A 16,670-nucleotide genomic window follows, 5' to 3' on the forward strand; every position below is an offset into this window, starting at 1 on the left:
ACATTCTAGTTGGGAAAACCTGATTCACTCATAAATAAAGAGGCTGTATCCTCCACCTTCTCCCCAAGACTAAATTGTGCCACCGAGAGTTTTCAAAAAGCTCTTCTTGTTCCTTCTTCTCCCTAACTTCCTTCCTTCCTTTAACAGATGTTTATGAAAATCCCATGTTAGGCATTGGCAATACACAGTGATCCCAGCCCTCACTGACACCAAATATTGTAGTCCTGGGAGACAGGCAGAGACAAATGAAATGGTGCTTTGTTAGCACTCCTGTGAAGGAGACAACAATGAGCTGATCCACACAACATCACAGAGGGACCCATCTTAAGAAGGAAAGTCACCTGTCATGGCTATCTGGTGAGACTCCACAGTCTTCCAGTCATTCGTTAGCCTCTACTCAGTAATGTTCGGCAACAGAGACAAAAGATGAAATCCTGGCCCTCCAGAAGTATACAGATTTCAGATATGATTTGTCTAACACCTGTGACCTTATGTGAAGAAACAAGTCTAGAAGGAAGGGTTATAAAAATCCACCCCCTGCCCTAGTTGGTGTGGCTCAGTGTACTGAGTGCAGGCCTCTGAACCAAAGGGTCGCCAGTTCGATTCCCAGTCAGGGAACAATGTGCCTGGGTTGCAGGCCAGGTCTCCAGTAAGGGGTGCGCAAGAGGCAACCACACACTGATGTTTCTCTCCCTCTCTTTCTCCCTCCCTTCCCCTCTAAAAATAAACAAAATCTTTAAAAAAAAAATCCACTTCTGCTCTCACCCTCCTGATCCCAACCTGGGTTTTTCCGTCTGTGGCCACAGCAAGAGGTTCCCAAGAAGTCAACTCCTCCTTTGCCCCACATTCTTCCTCTACTCCATATGCCAGTGAGGAAGACTTTCTACTCCATAGAAAAATGGTAAAAACGATTTTTGGGGGTGTAACCAGATGATGGAATTAGAAATATTCACATCTAAACTTATTAGAAATCACCCTTAGGCCTGATTCCTTAATAAAGGATCCAGAGCCTGCTGGTTGCTAAACTTCCCATCACCTTCTGATTCAGGCAAGGTTCCTGGGGTATAGTTATCTTTATTCAGCCCAAAGCCCTCTTAAATTATTCTTTTAAGTGAGAGTTAACAGCTTAGATGGGGCAGAGTCTCAGGGGATCTCCAGGGCTGGACAAACAGTGTTTTAGCCAGGCTGAGAGTCTCAGACATGGCACCTACCCACTGGCTCTGTGGCTCTGTTCGGGGAGGGCTCAGAGAAGAGACAGTGGTTTCTGCCTGCCTTTTTGTCTGTGAGAAAGCTGTCCCCTAGCTCCTGCCTTGATGCCAGACACCAGACACTTCAGTTCCTCCCTGTATGCTACTGGTGCCTTTCAAGTTGCTACCATGGTGCTGGAGCTCAGAGGGAGTGAGACTGAGTAAGTCTGTGTGTGTGTTCTTTAAGGGGAACTGCTTGGGACTCCAGAAGTTTCTTCCACTAACTCAATCCCTGCTGGTTTTTGCAGCCAGAAGTTATGGGGACTTATATTCCTGGCACTGGAACCCTGGGCTGGGAAGCCTAATGTGGGGCTGGGACTCCTCACTCCTCAGATATCCCTCCCCAAATTTTTATCCACCACTTGTGGATGGAGGACCAGCCTGGATGGGTGTGGTTTCTTTAATTCTGTATTTGTAAGACTTCCATTTAACTCAATTTAGGATGGTTCTGAGTCTCATCTAGCACATTTTAAGAAGGGTATTACCCTTTAGAAACAAAGGGAGATGGTGCTCCTTGGCCAAGAGCCTACTGACACCCATGAATTATATGAATGAAGCTTCTTCATGTTCCTTTTCCCTTATGCTTTATAGGAACTATATTGAGTTACATATTTCAGAGACTTGCTTTGAAATGTGTGGATTATTTATCATGTTACATTGTTAAAAGGACTTTTGAACTAACAAATGAAAAGAGAAGCCTGCATATACATATGCATATATTAAAAAATATATATATATATATATATATATATATATATATATATATCTTATTTTTATATCCCACTGTCTGTCAACTTTCTAAATGCCTGTACCAGGCAGGCTGTTTGATTCATTCCTTGGTTACAAAATAATTTTCACATTTTCATCCTCCCCAAACTATTTGTCCCTTTTCTTCACTAAGCAAAAATCTGTCCTGATCTCAGCCTAATTTGGGTTTCTTTCAAAGTACCACTGATGACTTCCCTCCGGGCATTCCTCAATCCCATCTCTACGTCCAACAGTTTCACTGCTGAGACCCTGAAGGCAGGGACATGGGTTTTAGATAAACTGGCAGTGCCTGTTTAAGTTCAATTTAAAGGCAGTAAAATTAAAGACAGAAAAAAACACACTGTGGCAGATAATCCTAAAATGACCCCATAATCTCTGCCTCCTAGAGTTCAGGCCTTTGTGTAATACCTCCCACTGAGTGGGTGGACCCTGTGACTTGCTTCTAGAATACAGCAAAGAATATGAGATGTATGTGATTGCATGTATATAAATATATTAGATAAAACTGTAATGTGTCTTGTGAGAAAGTGCTCTCTTGCTTGCCTTGATGAAACAAGACAATGTTGGGGAGGCCCACATGGCAAGGAAATAAAGGTAGCCTCTAGCTGACAGCCAGCAAGAACTAAATGCTGCCAACAACCATAAGAGCTCAGAAGTGAATTCTTCCCTCACTCACTGAGCCTCAGATGAGATGGCAGCCCTAGGCAGCATCTCTATTGCAACCTGTTAAGAGTCTAAAACAAAGAACTCTGCTACGCTGTACCCAAGTGCTAACCCACACAAACTATATGATAATAAACATGTGGTGTTTTAAGCCACATTTGTGATAATACTGCAATGCAGCAATAGATAACTAATTTAACAACAACAACAACAATAAACCCATAAAAGAAAGAGAGCTGACCTCAGCAAGGCCTTGATGTTGATTGAGCTGTTCTGTACTTATACTAGGCCTTGGTGTTAACCACAAACAATTCCAAAAAACATCAACACCAGACAAGGTCATGAAGACAGAAGCAAAAATTATGACCATTCTGTAATCATGTATGAACATGAACAAAAACCTGAACATTGATCAAATCCCTCAAATGACCAAACATCCCCCTATACTGGCTAATAATAAGTACACAGCTTTAACCAGGATTCACTCCCCAATGTATATATACATGAGATTTACTTAGATGTCCATTCATTCAATTGCCCTTCCTTAAAGCATCCAATACAGAGCAAAGCATTATGCTTTTGAACTTTCACCCAATGACCTAAAACAAGGCTAAATCCTATAACAAGTCTTTTCTACTACCTCCTTATTGAGATGCTGCATAGTTCCCCATTGCAGTGTGGTCGGTCTCCCTGTAGAACCAGCAATAAACTCAACTTGTTCAACTAAAGGTGTGTCCTTAGTGGTCTTTGGCCCTTCATTACTGATAGTATTTTATACTATTACAACTTATTTATAAGGCAATACAGAGGAGTCATTACCCAGTCATCAACTCCCAGGAAACGTTTTAGCAGAAAATACCCGCTCAGGCTTTACAACAGTGTTATCTACAATGGCAAACAGAAACAAAAGTCTAACAATAGGAAAATGTTTAATGGATTGTGTTGAATCAACACATGGCTTACCTAGTATTCACATAATCATGAAGGCTAAAACAGAAAATGTTTAGGGTCTGATGAGACCACAAAAATGCAGACTATAAAAATGCAAATAAAGGTTACCCATTAGCTGAACAGCTATAATGTGCCGGGCACTATTTTAGGCATTTTGGTCAGTTCATTTAATCTTCACAACACCCTGCCAGGAAAGTAATATTATTTCCATTTTACAAAAGATACTAAGGGCAAGGAGAGGTCAAATAAATTGGCTTTCATCACATAGCTGGGAATAGAGGAGACAGATATGAGCCGCAATATGATTCCAAATGCTGTGTTTTTAACCCTGCTGTTCTATCTCTTTTAGAAATATACAATGACTGCAACTAGGTACAACTATGGTATCAGAAACAAACACTAGAAGATAAAATGCAAATGTGAAATAACTGTGATATGGGATTAGATTAAAGGCAATTTTAAAAATCATCATCTTTAATGCTATATGATCTACTCAATGTGAACAACACAGATAAGCAAGCAATGAACTCTTGACCTCTAATTCTCTCTAAGAAATTAAATTATATGTCTTTGGAAAAAGAGCTGTCCAAAACTATTTGTAATTTTACTTTTTTCTGGCCTTCTAAGCGAGACAGTGAGTAAGCTGGTTTCGACTGTCTGGGGGAGAGGTTCTGTTGCCCCCATGCCTCAAGCCAATGTTTCTTAACATGGGTTTTCTAATCCAACTTTCATAGATTTCAATGTCCTCTATTTCAATTTACAACAAAGGGAAGGTGACAGTGGTCAAAGTGCCTTCTGAGGTTTGCCCAGAAAAGGATTTAGATTATTCTAAAAGTACATAACTACATCTTCACGTCTTTTGAGTTTAATTGGAAGATGACCACCTGCTGTGACATCCCCTCCCAATTACATCACCTGCATAATTACTTCAGGAGGCTGTTGCACAGGGGTCAAAGCAGAGCTAATTTTTTGACAAGGCTTCTGAGACAGGGAAAGCAAAGCTGGATGTTTCAAAAGACATGAACGTTTTAAGGGGGGCAGAATGAGTATGGTGGGGAAGAAAGGATGTGAAACAATGCCTTGTAAATTTGATTTTACTGATACTACATCTCGGCCACACCAGAATCAGTTCTGTACAAAATGATTAATCACTGTTTCCATGAGATATTCAAGGTCCTGCTGCCTATTCTCAGCATGAAAAAAATATAACACTGAAATATCACTTTCAGGCTTGTGTTCATTCTATACCCTTTAAATAAAGTGGAACAAAAAATTTTGCCTTGGGCTTGGCTGAGTTATGGGATTTATCTCCCAAGTGGCAAAGCTTCACTCCTCAGTCCAATTACCAAATTGAGCCCAAGTCATAAGAAGCTTGGTAGAGAAGGAAAAATGCCTGTGCTGTATCTCAGGCACTGATTTACCAGATGCGATAATTGTTCTGGGAGACAGGTTTTCTCTTTATGTTTGTAGAAAAATAGGCACTGAAAAGAAAATTAATTTAGTTAATGGGCAAATGCTGATGGTTTTGTGAGACATATGTTTTTTGACAAGCGTACCTGATGAATTACAATCTGCCTCTGCTAGGGAAGGGTATACAGAAAAAGCACAAATCTTTGGGGCATTACCTGAGGCAGACACCAGCTGAGCCCCCACGTACCTTTTCTGCATACTCAGACACAATCTGCTTGATCTCAGCGGAGCAGAGTCCCACGATCTGACCCACAGAACTTGCGGTGAGATGGCTCTGCAATCAGAGGGAGGGTGTGTTCTCAAGGCCATGTCTTGTCCTTCACAGAATTGGAAAACCGAACACTCTGAAAAACTTAGCACTACAGCAAAATAGATATTCCCAAGGGAGAAAACAGTTTGGCTTTTGTTTATGTATTCATCAACAAGGAAGGGAGAAAATAAGCTTCAGAACAAATGTGAAGCCACCTTCTCCACTTCCTGAGGCACTCAGCTTACTGCCAGATTCTCTTGGGATTTCGGATAACAATGGAAAATCATTCTTCATCCTATATACTCCATCCCAAAGTCTCTCTTCCTAAAGGTCACTACACAGATCCTATAGGGAAGTTTACAGCCTTAGGACCAAAGGAAAAAGGAAGCACAAGTGGAAGAAGAATCTCAGAACTCCTAAAATATCTCTACCACAGGTCTTTCCTTGAAATGATCCTTTCCAAAGAAATGATCCTTTCAAAGTCTTTCATTAAACCTCCTGGAAAGCCCTTGACTTCTGAGACCAACTCTAAACTTGGTATTGTTTTCTACCTAGATGGTAGGAAAGAAACAGAAGACAGTGGTTCCTTAGGCATGGGATGTAACTCATGGTCGTGAAGAAGGAGAACTGAACCATCACTCTCCCGCTGAGGCCCATATGGTACTATCCCAGCAGGAACATCCTGCCTTCACAAGGGTCCCTCAAGTTTTCCTCCTAGGGGTTACCATGGATGGCAACACTATAAAAAAACTTCTCAAAAGAAAGAGCCCTAGGAAGCAGGAAACACCAGGTGCTGAGAAGACAAGGCTCTGAAGAAGGTGGTCCCTCTGGGAAGAGGCCCCAGAGAGCTAGGCAGGTTGGTTCCAAGTCCCTGTCTCTACACCATGCCCTCCCCACAACCACTCCCACCTCACCTCTTCATTTGCCATGGCAGTCATCTTGGTCATCAATGACTGAATACGCTGCTAAAAGAGGAATGCAGAGAAGTAGCAGTGAGTGGATCTGACCACTTAAGACTAACACGGTATGTCTAAACAGGACATTATTTTACTTCATTTCATTTTTATGGTGAATCTTGTTAGGTGATAAAAGGAAACTGAAAAGGGTGTGAAAGGTCAACTAATAGCAGCTGGCTGAGGGAAGCACCTGGCCATTCTGGAAAGCTGGGAATGAAAGTGAAATTTCTCCCCAAATGGTTAAGCAGAACCTTCAGGGGACCTACATGGGCCACACACCTCTTCAGCTGCTTGAAGCTCGTCATCCTCCCGAGCATCAGCTTTTTCTGCAGCCAAGAGCCCTGTGGGAAGTGCTGTTTTCTTGTCCTCAGCCTAGAAGGCAAGATGCAAAATCAGCTGAGCATCGGAGTTGGAGACTGAGTAGAGAAAGGACAATACTGCAAAGAGGCACGAGTCTGTGAAAGAAAACACACAGATCTGGAGGGCTGAACCAATCCCTGCAAAAGATTGATTCTCTGGAAGGAAAACTCCAGAGACCTGAGTTTCCATTCCAACATCAGAGCAAGCAGGTTGAGCTTCAGACCCCAGCCAATGAATGCCTGTCTCTATTACTCAACTGCTTGCCGGTTAAATCCCTATGAAATCATTCACATTTGCCAGACTTATCCTTACATTTTGATAGGGTCTTTCCCTTACTTTAATGCTTTCAAGAACAAATCAATGCCCAAAGGAGTGCTTTTCAAAACTGCCAGTTGACACCTATTAGTGGGACACAAAAATAATTTAGGTAGGATGAGTATCTAAACAGATTAAATAAAAATAATAAAGAATGAACACATCAGAGTGCTATGCAGGCAGTCAAGGGTTAAATACTGCTTCATGAAACTTGAAGTCAACAAAATTTGAAAGCCACTGGCCTAAAGGATGAAAATCTAAACTGCTTCACCTGGTGACCAAGCTCCATATTCTGTATCTAGTCTCAGGCTCTAAATGTACCACACCACACTTAAGATATATGCATTAACTACAGCTCCTCAAACATGGGCTGGGAGTCTTCAGTTCTTGGTTTTAATCCACCTCTGACATCTATCAGCTGAGTGACCTTGGACTTACCTTCTCTGGATATTAGGGTCTTCTAAGGTTGAAAGGGAAGATTGTTTTCAAATATCTTTCTCACACAATCCTAATTCTGGAATGCTTTTCTAAAACAAGTCTACAACTGACTCTGGGGAACAACCTAGCTCCCAACTGCTGTGTGTATCTATAGGGGATAAGACTTCCAGTTCAAATGTGCCATCTGACATAATGAGAAGATGGGGCTGATGTGAATACTCTTTCATGGGCATTTCATGATTTTTCCAATCATAATCAAGCTGCCTTTTTCTAGGATATAGTCATATGCATAAACATTCCTGTCAGGCTGAAATTAGAGATCAAATTAAATGTAGGCATCAAATTCTTATATATCAGATGCCACATGACATACTGAAATCCCAAAAATGCCTTGTTTTAGAAGAAATGACTGTTTAGTTGAGTGAAAACACAAATGTGGAAAAAATAAATAACAAGAAAACCAAAAAAGATACAACCAATGCATGACTAATTGCTAATAAAATAATAATAATAACTAGATGTTTAAAATGTATGGATCATTCTGTGTTCTTTGTATTTTAATCTTCACAATGTTGCAAGGTAGTACAATTATTGCCCCCATTTTATAGATGCTAGGACCTAAAGCACAACAATTAAGCATACTGCCCAAAGTCACGCAGAGAAGGCATGAGGTTAGGATCTGAAACCAGCAAGCCCGGCTTTCGAACACATGCTTTAATCACTGTCAGGGCCTCCAATGACCGAGACAACAACTACCCCAGGAAGCAGAGGGAGGCTGGACTCAGGGAAGGCCCCCAGAAAGAAAATGTGAAGGATGTGGAACCTAGACAGAAGGAAGGGTGGCAAGAGAACAAGAGGAGGAGTGGTATCCCATTCCAGAAAATCCGGGGGTGAGGAATGAGAAAAAAGATTATTAATAGACCTCAGGCTGCAGAACTTTGGTTAAGAGTTAATTGACTATTTTAGTTAGCACTTTATTATTTTAAAGGAAGTGGTCAAGAGTGCATACTCGGTGTCACACGAGCCTGGATTCAGATTCTTAATATGGCACTTAAGAATCTGTGTGATCCTGGACAAATTACTGAGCCTCTCTGGGCCTCACCTTTCTAACCTGAAATATAGGAATGAGCATGTCCCTCAGAGCTGTTTAGAGGAGTAATTAAAAAAAACACATGTGGAGCTCTGAACAAAGGGCCTGGAGCACAGTAAAGGTCTGGCACTGTAAGATTATATGCATGCCCTGCTTCTGATGTTAAGGATCATTAATAAACACAAGAATGAAGAAAAATCTTCAAGACTAATTTGTGAAGTTAGAAAAATCCATCTTCACTTACCTGATTTTTCCACGCTAGCTATCCTAGTACAGAGGAGGGCCTGTAATTTATGGCTGTGTTCTATTTCACTGCCAGTATCCAGTTTGCACCTGTCTGTGGTCTTTCTCACTAGATGAGGAGTGCGTAGGGTCTTGGCAGTAGACTTCACCTTCACACTTTTAGAATTATTAGAGCCCACAGGATTGACCCAAGGGCCATGACATCTAATCACCCTTCTCTTCCAGCCCCAGATGGGGCTGCTGCTTCAGCTCCCCCAGACTGGTGCACATCTTCACAGCCCTGGATTGCCCAAGGACCAGAGCCTGGTTGGCAGTAGCCCTGCCTTCCCACCCCTGCTGGGCAGCCTGTTAGTGTCAGACAGAGACAAAAGGGAGGGTTACTTCCATCTCTCAAATATTCTCTCCTATTATATATGCTTTTCTTACCTTCTCTATTTTGCTCTGGCGGTTAAATCCGTATCTCCTGTAGGTCACAAAAAAGGGAGCTCAATTACTATTCAAAAATCACATAAAGTTAGTAAAATGCATTTTAGTTGGATTTTTACATGAAAAGTGAATTTAGGCTATTTGGTGACTGGAGATAACTCTCTGAATGTCTATACCTCAAACATATTCCACTGTTTTGGAATAAAGGGCCAACCACCCTATTTGCCATGTGAATAGTTAAGGAACTCTCAGACAGTGCAGAGTACAACATTCTTTTTAAGTGCAACTGGCACTCTGAAGAAGCAACTGCATTTCAGATCCACAGTTTAAGTTAAGAGCCTTAAAAATACCTGTATAAACAAATGTGAATGTATTTGCTCAAGCTAAGCATGCTCTCTAATACCAACTTTCAAAACTTTCAGTCCAGCCCATTTTTTATTCTCAAGCATAACTAAAGCATTTTGCCAATAATGTGTTCATGTCACTCAACTTTAAATTTAAAAAAATTCAAAAATGCACTTTAGTTTACATTAGTTTATTTTCTGGCTGTAATTAATATCTACTTTTTAAAATTAAGTATAATAATGCCAAAACCATTTGACCTAAAACAAAAAGCATGAGGAAAAATACCCAACCTCACTCACCTTTAAATAGTTTATAAGGAAACAAAAGTGACATGCAGCCATTTAAGAAAAACAAAGGAAGGGCTCCGGCTCTGCTCTCACTCCTGCCACGCTTCGCTTAACGTTTCAGTGTACTGCCCTCCTAGCTGGTCTCCAACCTCACTCTACTCTCACTCTTCTTTCTCATTCTTCCTTAAAAAAATATTTTATTTAGTTTGACAGCAGATGGGAGGGAGAAAGAGAGGGAGAAAAACATCAATGTGTGGTTGCCTCTCTCGTGCCCCCTCCTGGGGACCTGGCCCACAACCCAGGCATTTGCCCTGACTGGGAATTGAACTGGTAACTCTTTGGTTCACAGGCTGATGCTCAGTCCACTAAGCCACACCAGCCAGGGCCTTTTCCCCATACTTATCCAACTTCCCACTGGTCTGATCTATACCAATCAACAGCAGGCCTCTTCCCTCGAGACAAAACAAAACCTCCTGGGCACTCTCATTAGGGCTTCCTTTCTATGGTCCTGCCTAACAACCATTTCACTTCCTGCAGCTCACCTTACATGCTCCAGTGCACCCAGCCTGAACAGACAGCTTTGAACACACTGGAATTTTTTCCTATTCCTATTCCTTTCTATTTTCCTATTCACTCCTCGCACTTCAGCTCTAAAGCCTCTTTTTCTCCAGAGCATCCTCATGCACAGACACCCTGCCCTAGATGATCCATCCCTATGTCTATACATGTTCCCCCACTTCCAACATGGCAATCATGTTCAACTACCTATTTGAATGTCTGCATCCTTCTCCTGGAGGGAACTGATGCTACTTTTACATTTGCTATTTCCAATGTGTGTTGAAATACTCTAAAACAAGTGAAAATAAAACAAAGAAATCAAGAAGCCAAAAGTACCACCTGACCATGCAATAGATTGTCATATAATCAGAGGAACCACTAAATTAACTGCTGGGCACAACATGCTCAACCATTAGGCATAAATCTACAGACCCAAAGTGCAGAGGGCATAAGATGGCAGCCAAGTAGGTAGAAGCCTGAGCCCACTTGCTCCTGCCCCCAGTGCAGATTTTCAGCTGATCTTCCAACAAGTGACCTCATCAACAATCAACAGAATCTTAGCTGATATGAATTTTGAAGCCAAGGAGTAAAGAGGAGGCTTTGCTCCATCAAGTAAGAGACTTTATAAGTTGAAGGGGGGGTACCCTGCATGAGGTCTCTGCAATAGAGGAGAGAACAAAGGAGAAAAAAAACAGCTTAGTAGCTTCCGCTCCTCTTGGAGTGGGGTAGGGACCCCAGTCCCAAACAGGGAGTACCCAACACTGATCAGGAGTCACTTGGGAAAATATATGGTGTCTGGGAGACTCAGGCTGCACACACAGAGCAAGCAGAATGTCTACAGCTGCAACACCAACTGGGAGAGTTCAAGAGAGAAATTCTAGCTCCTAAGACTGTTGGAGGCAGGCTGTGGCCAGACCTGACCAAGAAAGACTTCCTTTGGGGGAAGTGCAGTGTACAGAGAGCCAGGCAGTGGCTCAGGGTTGCAGTGTGGGTGACACATAGGGACTTTTTTAAAGACAGGAGCAGAGGCATGGCTGAGTAGGGAACCCAAACATATACACAACGGCTCGGCCAGCAAAGGGACCAGATTCAAAATGTGGTTCATGCCTGCTGACCCCAGCTAGCCAGGAAGAGTGGAAGGCTGCACACTGCAGGGCCCTATCCAGCATAGCTGGTGATGGGGGTTGGGGAGGGATACATACAGAAAAGAGGGTTTGAGTCTGTTTCCTGCAAGAGCAGTGAGCTGGGAACTGGACAGAAAGGAGCTGAGCACCTGAGATTCTTTGTAGCCAGGCAGGCCCACTCAAACTGCGGAGTACAAATTTCTGGGAAGGGGAAGACATCCCAACCTCCACCTGCAGGGCAGCAAACTCCACACAGCAAGGCTAGGCTCAAAAACCCACTGCTGACCACATATCCACAGGGGAAAGAAAGAATCTCCCAAGGAGCCCTTCATGAACTTTTATTAGATGCTATGCTGGCTCCTCCTCGGGCCCTATTCCACTGAAAAGAGCAGAGAGATCAGAAATTGATGCAGCAAGAAGTATTCAGGGCTATGCCCAGCCTCAGCTCTCACAAAGAGCTGCCATCAGCACCAAGCAGAAAAGAGCTGACCCTTTTACAGATTGGCCCCTCACATGAAACAGGCAGCTAATTAATTACAAACTACACATTACTGGAAATAATCTGGGACAGACCAAGACATTTGGCATAGGGGCAGGGGAACACACCCACCATCTTCCCTGGAGATTGAACAGTGCCTCCTGGGGACTGATCCTGAAATCCCACCCTCTTGATTGCACCAGAGGCTCCCTCTGGAAGCAGGTGGAAGTGGTGCATGTGGTGCTGTCAGATATTAGATGAACTACCCCTAGGCCTTGTGCTGATAAAAAGTCATTAGGGCAGAACAGAATGGATGAAGCAAGCCTGAAGGAGACAGCCACAGACTGTAGACTGTTTATAGCCTTAAACAGGCTGCCTAAAGCTAGACTATGACACTAACTGACATTAGGAAAGGATGTCAGCTTTTTCATACTGAAGGAAAAGACAGTAAGCCAACACATACTAGACTCTGCTGAGATGAATTCCAACTCATTCTTCATTGTGCTATTTTTTTCTCCTGCATAGCTTTTTAACATTGCTTCTTTGTCTTCAATTTTGTTGCTACTATATCAATATTTATATTTATATATACATATTTTTTACTTTTATAATTTTTTGTTTTAATTGCAATCTCATATTTTACTTTCCCTCCTCTTACTCCATTTTGTCTTCATCCTTCTCTTTCTTATTGTTTTAAATTTTACTTTTTCCTTTTCTACACCTTGTTTCTATTCCTCACTCTTACCATTACTCCTCCCTCCATGCTCTCAAAACCATCTTTCTTTCCACTAGTCATCTCACATTCTTTTCCCTTTCTTATAATATCCTTATTGTAGTTCCACCTTTATTAATATTTCCTCGGTTGTCATTAATATTAAGGTTATTGTTGCATTTCTTCAATTTTACCTCCAGTTGTTCACTATTTTTAAAAATTCTTAAATCTCATTTTTCACTGTTCCCCTGTCCAACTCCATTCTGCCTTCCTCCTTCTCTGTCTTCCCTTCATTTTAAATTTTATTTTCTCCCTTTTTTAGCCTCATTTCTAATACATATGTTTATTGTTTCTCCTCCCTATATCCTCTCAAAGTCATTTTTCTTTCCTTTAGACCTCTCACAATCTTTTTTCTTTCTTGTAACACTATTATTTTCTTTCCATCTTTATGAAGCTTGGCTCCTTTGGCATAGATATTGCTGCGGTGGTTGTTTTTCTTCAATCTGTTTCCTATTTTTCCATTATTTTTTTCTACAAAGTTTGTATTATACTCTTTCTTTTTCTTATTCAAGTTTACCTATTCCCTTCCTACTTAATTTACTTTATAAATTTTATTTTTTATTTTCCTTACCTTATCTGTATTCCCAACTCTTATTTCTCCTCCCCTTACCCTCTCATAATCATTTTTCTTTCCGTTTGTCACCTCATATTCTTTTTTCATTTCATATAATATTCTTATTTTCTTCCCACCTTTATCAATCTTAGCTCATGTTGTTGTTGGTATTGTGGTAGTGGGTGAGAGGGGTATTTTTGCTGGTGTAGTTTTTGATTGCTGGGATGTTTTGTTCTGGTAGCTCCTGCACAATAGCATACAAGACATGGTGGGGACTATGACACTCAGCCAGCTGGAGGTGAGAACCCACCAATAAATGAGCCACCAACAACCAAAACCCAATTACAACAAGAGAGGCCACATACCCTGCATAAAAGGCATCTATCTCTAGAGTATCCACATCAGGAGTACAAGGAGACTACACCACTGAGTCCCACAGGATTCCTACCATAGAAAGCCACTCAACAAAGACAGGGAGTCAAAGCTGCTCAATCTAACACACAGAAACAAACAAAAAGAGCCACCTAAAATGCAGAGACAAAGAAACAATCACCAATTGAAAGGAAAGGAGGAATCCCCAGAAAAAGTGCTAAATGAAACTGAGGCAAGCAATTTCTCAGATATAAGAGTTCAAAGTAATGGTTATAAGGATGCTAAAGGAACTCAATGAGAATGACAAGGAACTACATCAGCAAAAAAAAGGACATAGGAAGTATCAAAAATAACCAGGAGGAAATGAAGAATACAATATCTGAAGTGAAGTATACACTACAAGGACATAAAAGCAGGCTAGATGAAGCAGAGGATCAAATCAGTAAATTGAGGGTACATGAGAAAACACCCAGTCAGAGCAACAAAACGAAAAAGACTAAAAAGAATGCAGATAGCTTAAAGGAGCTGTAGGACAGTATGAAACATAACAATATTTGCATACAGGGATTCCAGAAGGAGAAGAAAAGGAACGAGGGATAGAAAACCTGTTTGAAAAAATGATGAAAGAATACTTTCCTGACTTGATAAGGGAAAAAGTCATGCAAGTTCAGGAAGCACACAGGGCTCCAACTGAGAAGAACCTGAAGAGACCCACTGCAAGAAACATCATAATTAATTTGACAAAATTTAAAGAGTTTTAAAGGCAACAAGGGAGAAACCGCTAGTGATATGCAAAGGAGCTCCCCTAAGGCTATCTGCTGATTTGCCAATAGAAACAGTACAAGCCAGAAGGGACTGGCACAAAATATTCCACCTAATGAAAAGCAAAAATCTGCAACCAAGACTAGTCTACCCAGCAAAGCTCTCATTTTACATGGAAGGTGAAATAAGGAGTTTCTCAGACAAAAAAAGAAAAAGGTTAAAAGAGTACATCTCCATCAAATCAGCATTGCAAGAGATGCTAAAGGGATTGCTTTAAGAAGATGAAGAAAGACCTGGCTGGTGTAGCTCAGTGGACTGAGCATGGGCCTGCAAACTAATGGATTGTGGTTCGATTCCCAGTCAGGGCACATGCCTGGGTTACAGGCCAGTTCCCAGCAGGGGACACATAAGAGGCAACCATACATTGATATTTCTCTCCCTCTCTCCTTCTCTCCCCCCTCTAAAGATAAATAAAATCTAAAAAAAATAATAAAAAAAAAAAGGATGGGGTAGCAATACTTCGACAAAATAGACTTCAAAAGGCCATAACAAGAGACTAAGAAGGTCACTACATAATGCTTAAGAGAGTTGTCCAACAAAAGGATATAATCCTTGTAAACATATATGCACCTCCAAAGAAGCACATAAATACATAAGAAAAAACTTGGAGAACTTTAAAAAGGAGATTGACAGCAGTACAGTCATCATTGGGGATTTTAACACCTCATGTCAACAATGGATAGATCATCCAAACAAAAAATCAACAAGGATAGTGTGGCATTGAACAACACTTTAGAATAAATAAACTTAATACATAATTACAGAGCATTTCATCCCAAAGAAGTAAAATATACATTCTTTTCAAATGCACAAGGGACATTTTCATAGACCACATGGTAGGGCACAAAACAAGCCTCAAGAAAGTCAAGAAAATTGAAATCACATCAAGCACCTTCTCAGATTACAATGGCTTGAAGCTAGAAAACAACCTCATGAAAAAAACTCAAAAACATTCAAATACATGGAGACTGAATAACATGTTACTAAATAACGAATGGGTGATAATGAGATCAAAGAAAAAAATAAAAAAGAACTGGAAACAAATAAAAATGAACAAACAACAACTCCAAACTTATGTGATACAGTGAAGGTAGTCCTGAGAGGTAAATGCATAGCAATATAGGCCTACCTAAAGAAGACAGAAAAATCTCAAACAACCCACTGCTACCTCTAAAAGAACTGGAGGAACAATAACAAACAAATCCCAGAGAGAGGAAAAGGAAAGAAATAATCAAGATCAGAGCAGAATTAAATCACATAGGGACTAAAAGAACAACTCAAAGGATCAATAAATCTAGGAGATGGTTCTTTGAAAAGATAAACAAAAGTGATGAACCTTTAACCAGACTCATCAAGAAAGAGGACTCAAATAAAATAAAAAACAAAAAAGGATAAGTAACAACTGATACCACAGAAGTACAAAGGCTTGTAAGAAATGACTATGAATAATTATATGCCAAGAAACTGGACAACCTGGGAAAAATGGATACATTTCTGGAAACACAATCCTCCAAAACTGAATCAAGAAGCAGAAATCCTGAATACACTAGTAACAACTACTGAAATTGAAGTAGTAATCAAAAAACTCCCAGCCCTCAAAAGCCCTGGACCATATGGCTTCATGGGCAAATTTTACCAAACATTCAAAGAAAAATGAATTCTTATTCCTAAACTACTCCAAAAAATTCAAGAAGAGGGAACATTCCCAAACTCTTTTTATGAGGCCAGTATTATCCCAATTCCAAAACCAGGTAAAGACACAACAAAGAAAGAAAATTATAGGCCAATATCTCTGATGAACACAGATGCTAAAATCCTCAACAAAATATTGGCAATCCTGATCCAGGAATACATTAAAAAGATCATACACCATGATCAAGTGGGATTTATCCTAGGGATGCAAGGATGGTACAATATTCACAAATCAATAAATGTGACGCACCACATGAAAAAACTACTCGACCTAATAAGTAAATTTGACAAAGTAGCAGGACACAAAGTCAATATTCAGAAATTGATGGCATTTCTTACACCAAAGTATAACAGACCAAGGTTAAAGCTAAAATATCTACTACATTCTATAAAGGGCCTCATGGCAGAGTCTGTGAATTGGCTTAGTCAATATCTATTGCATCTTCCTAGTAGAGAGGCTGAAAAACAAAAAAACTCTTATTTTCCATAC

General features: G+C 40.7%; 1 protein-coding gene across 3 annotated transcripts in view; it reads right to left on the minus strand.

Annotated features, from left to right (window-relative positions):
- CCDC93 (coiled-coil domain containing 93) overlaps window positions 1-16,670 on the minus strand; it is a 116,003-nt gene that overhangs the window by 52,614 nt on the left and 46,719 nt on the right. For all 3 annotated transcript variants that reach the window (XM_037151569.2, XM_053671818.1, XM_053671817.1), the window contains 4 exons: window positions 9,178-9,214; window positions 6,585-6,677; window positions 6,264-6,314; window positions 5,287-5,373 (listed from right to left, as the gene is read on the minus strand). In XM_037151569.2, coding sequence (XP_037007464.2) covers window positions 5,287-5,373; window positions 6,264-6,314; window positions 6,585-6,677; window positions 9,178-9,214 — 268 coding nt within the window. The remainder of the gene's footprint in view (window positions 1-5,286; window positions 5,374-6,263; window positions 6,315-6,584; window positions 6,678-9,177; window positions 9,215-16,670) is intronic.

Source organism: Artibeus jamaicensis, unplaced genomic scaffold, assembly GCF_021234435.1.
Source record: "Artibeus jamaicensis isolate MK-2021 breed Jamaican fruit bat unplaced genomic scaffold, CSHL_Jam_final contig_710, whole genome shotgun sequence".
In the NCBI taxonomy this organism is placed as follows: Eukaryota; Metazoa; Chordata; class Mammalia; order Chiroptera; family Phyllostomidae; genus Artibeus; species Artibeus jamaicensis.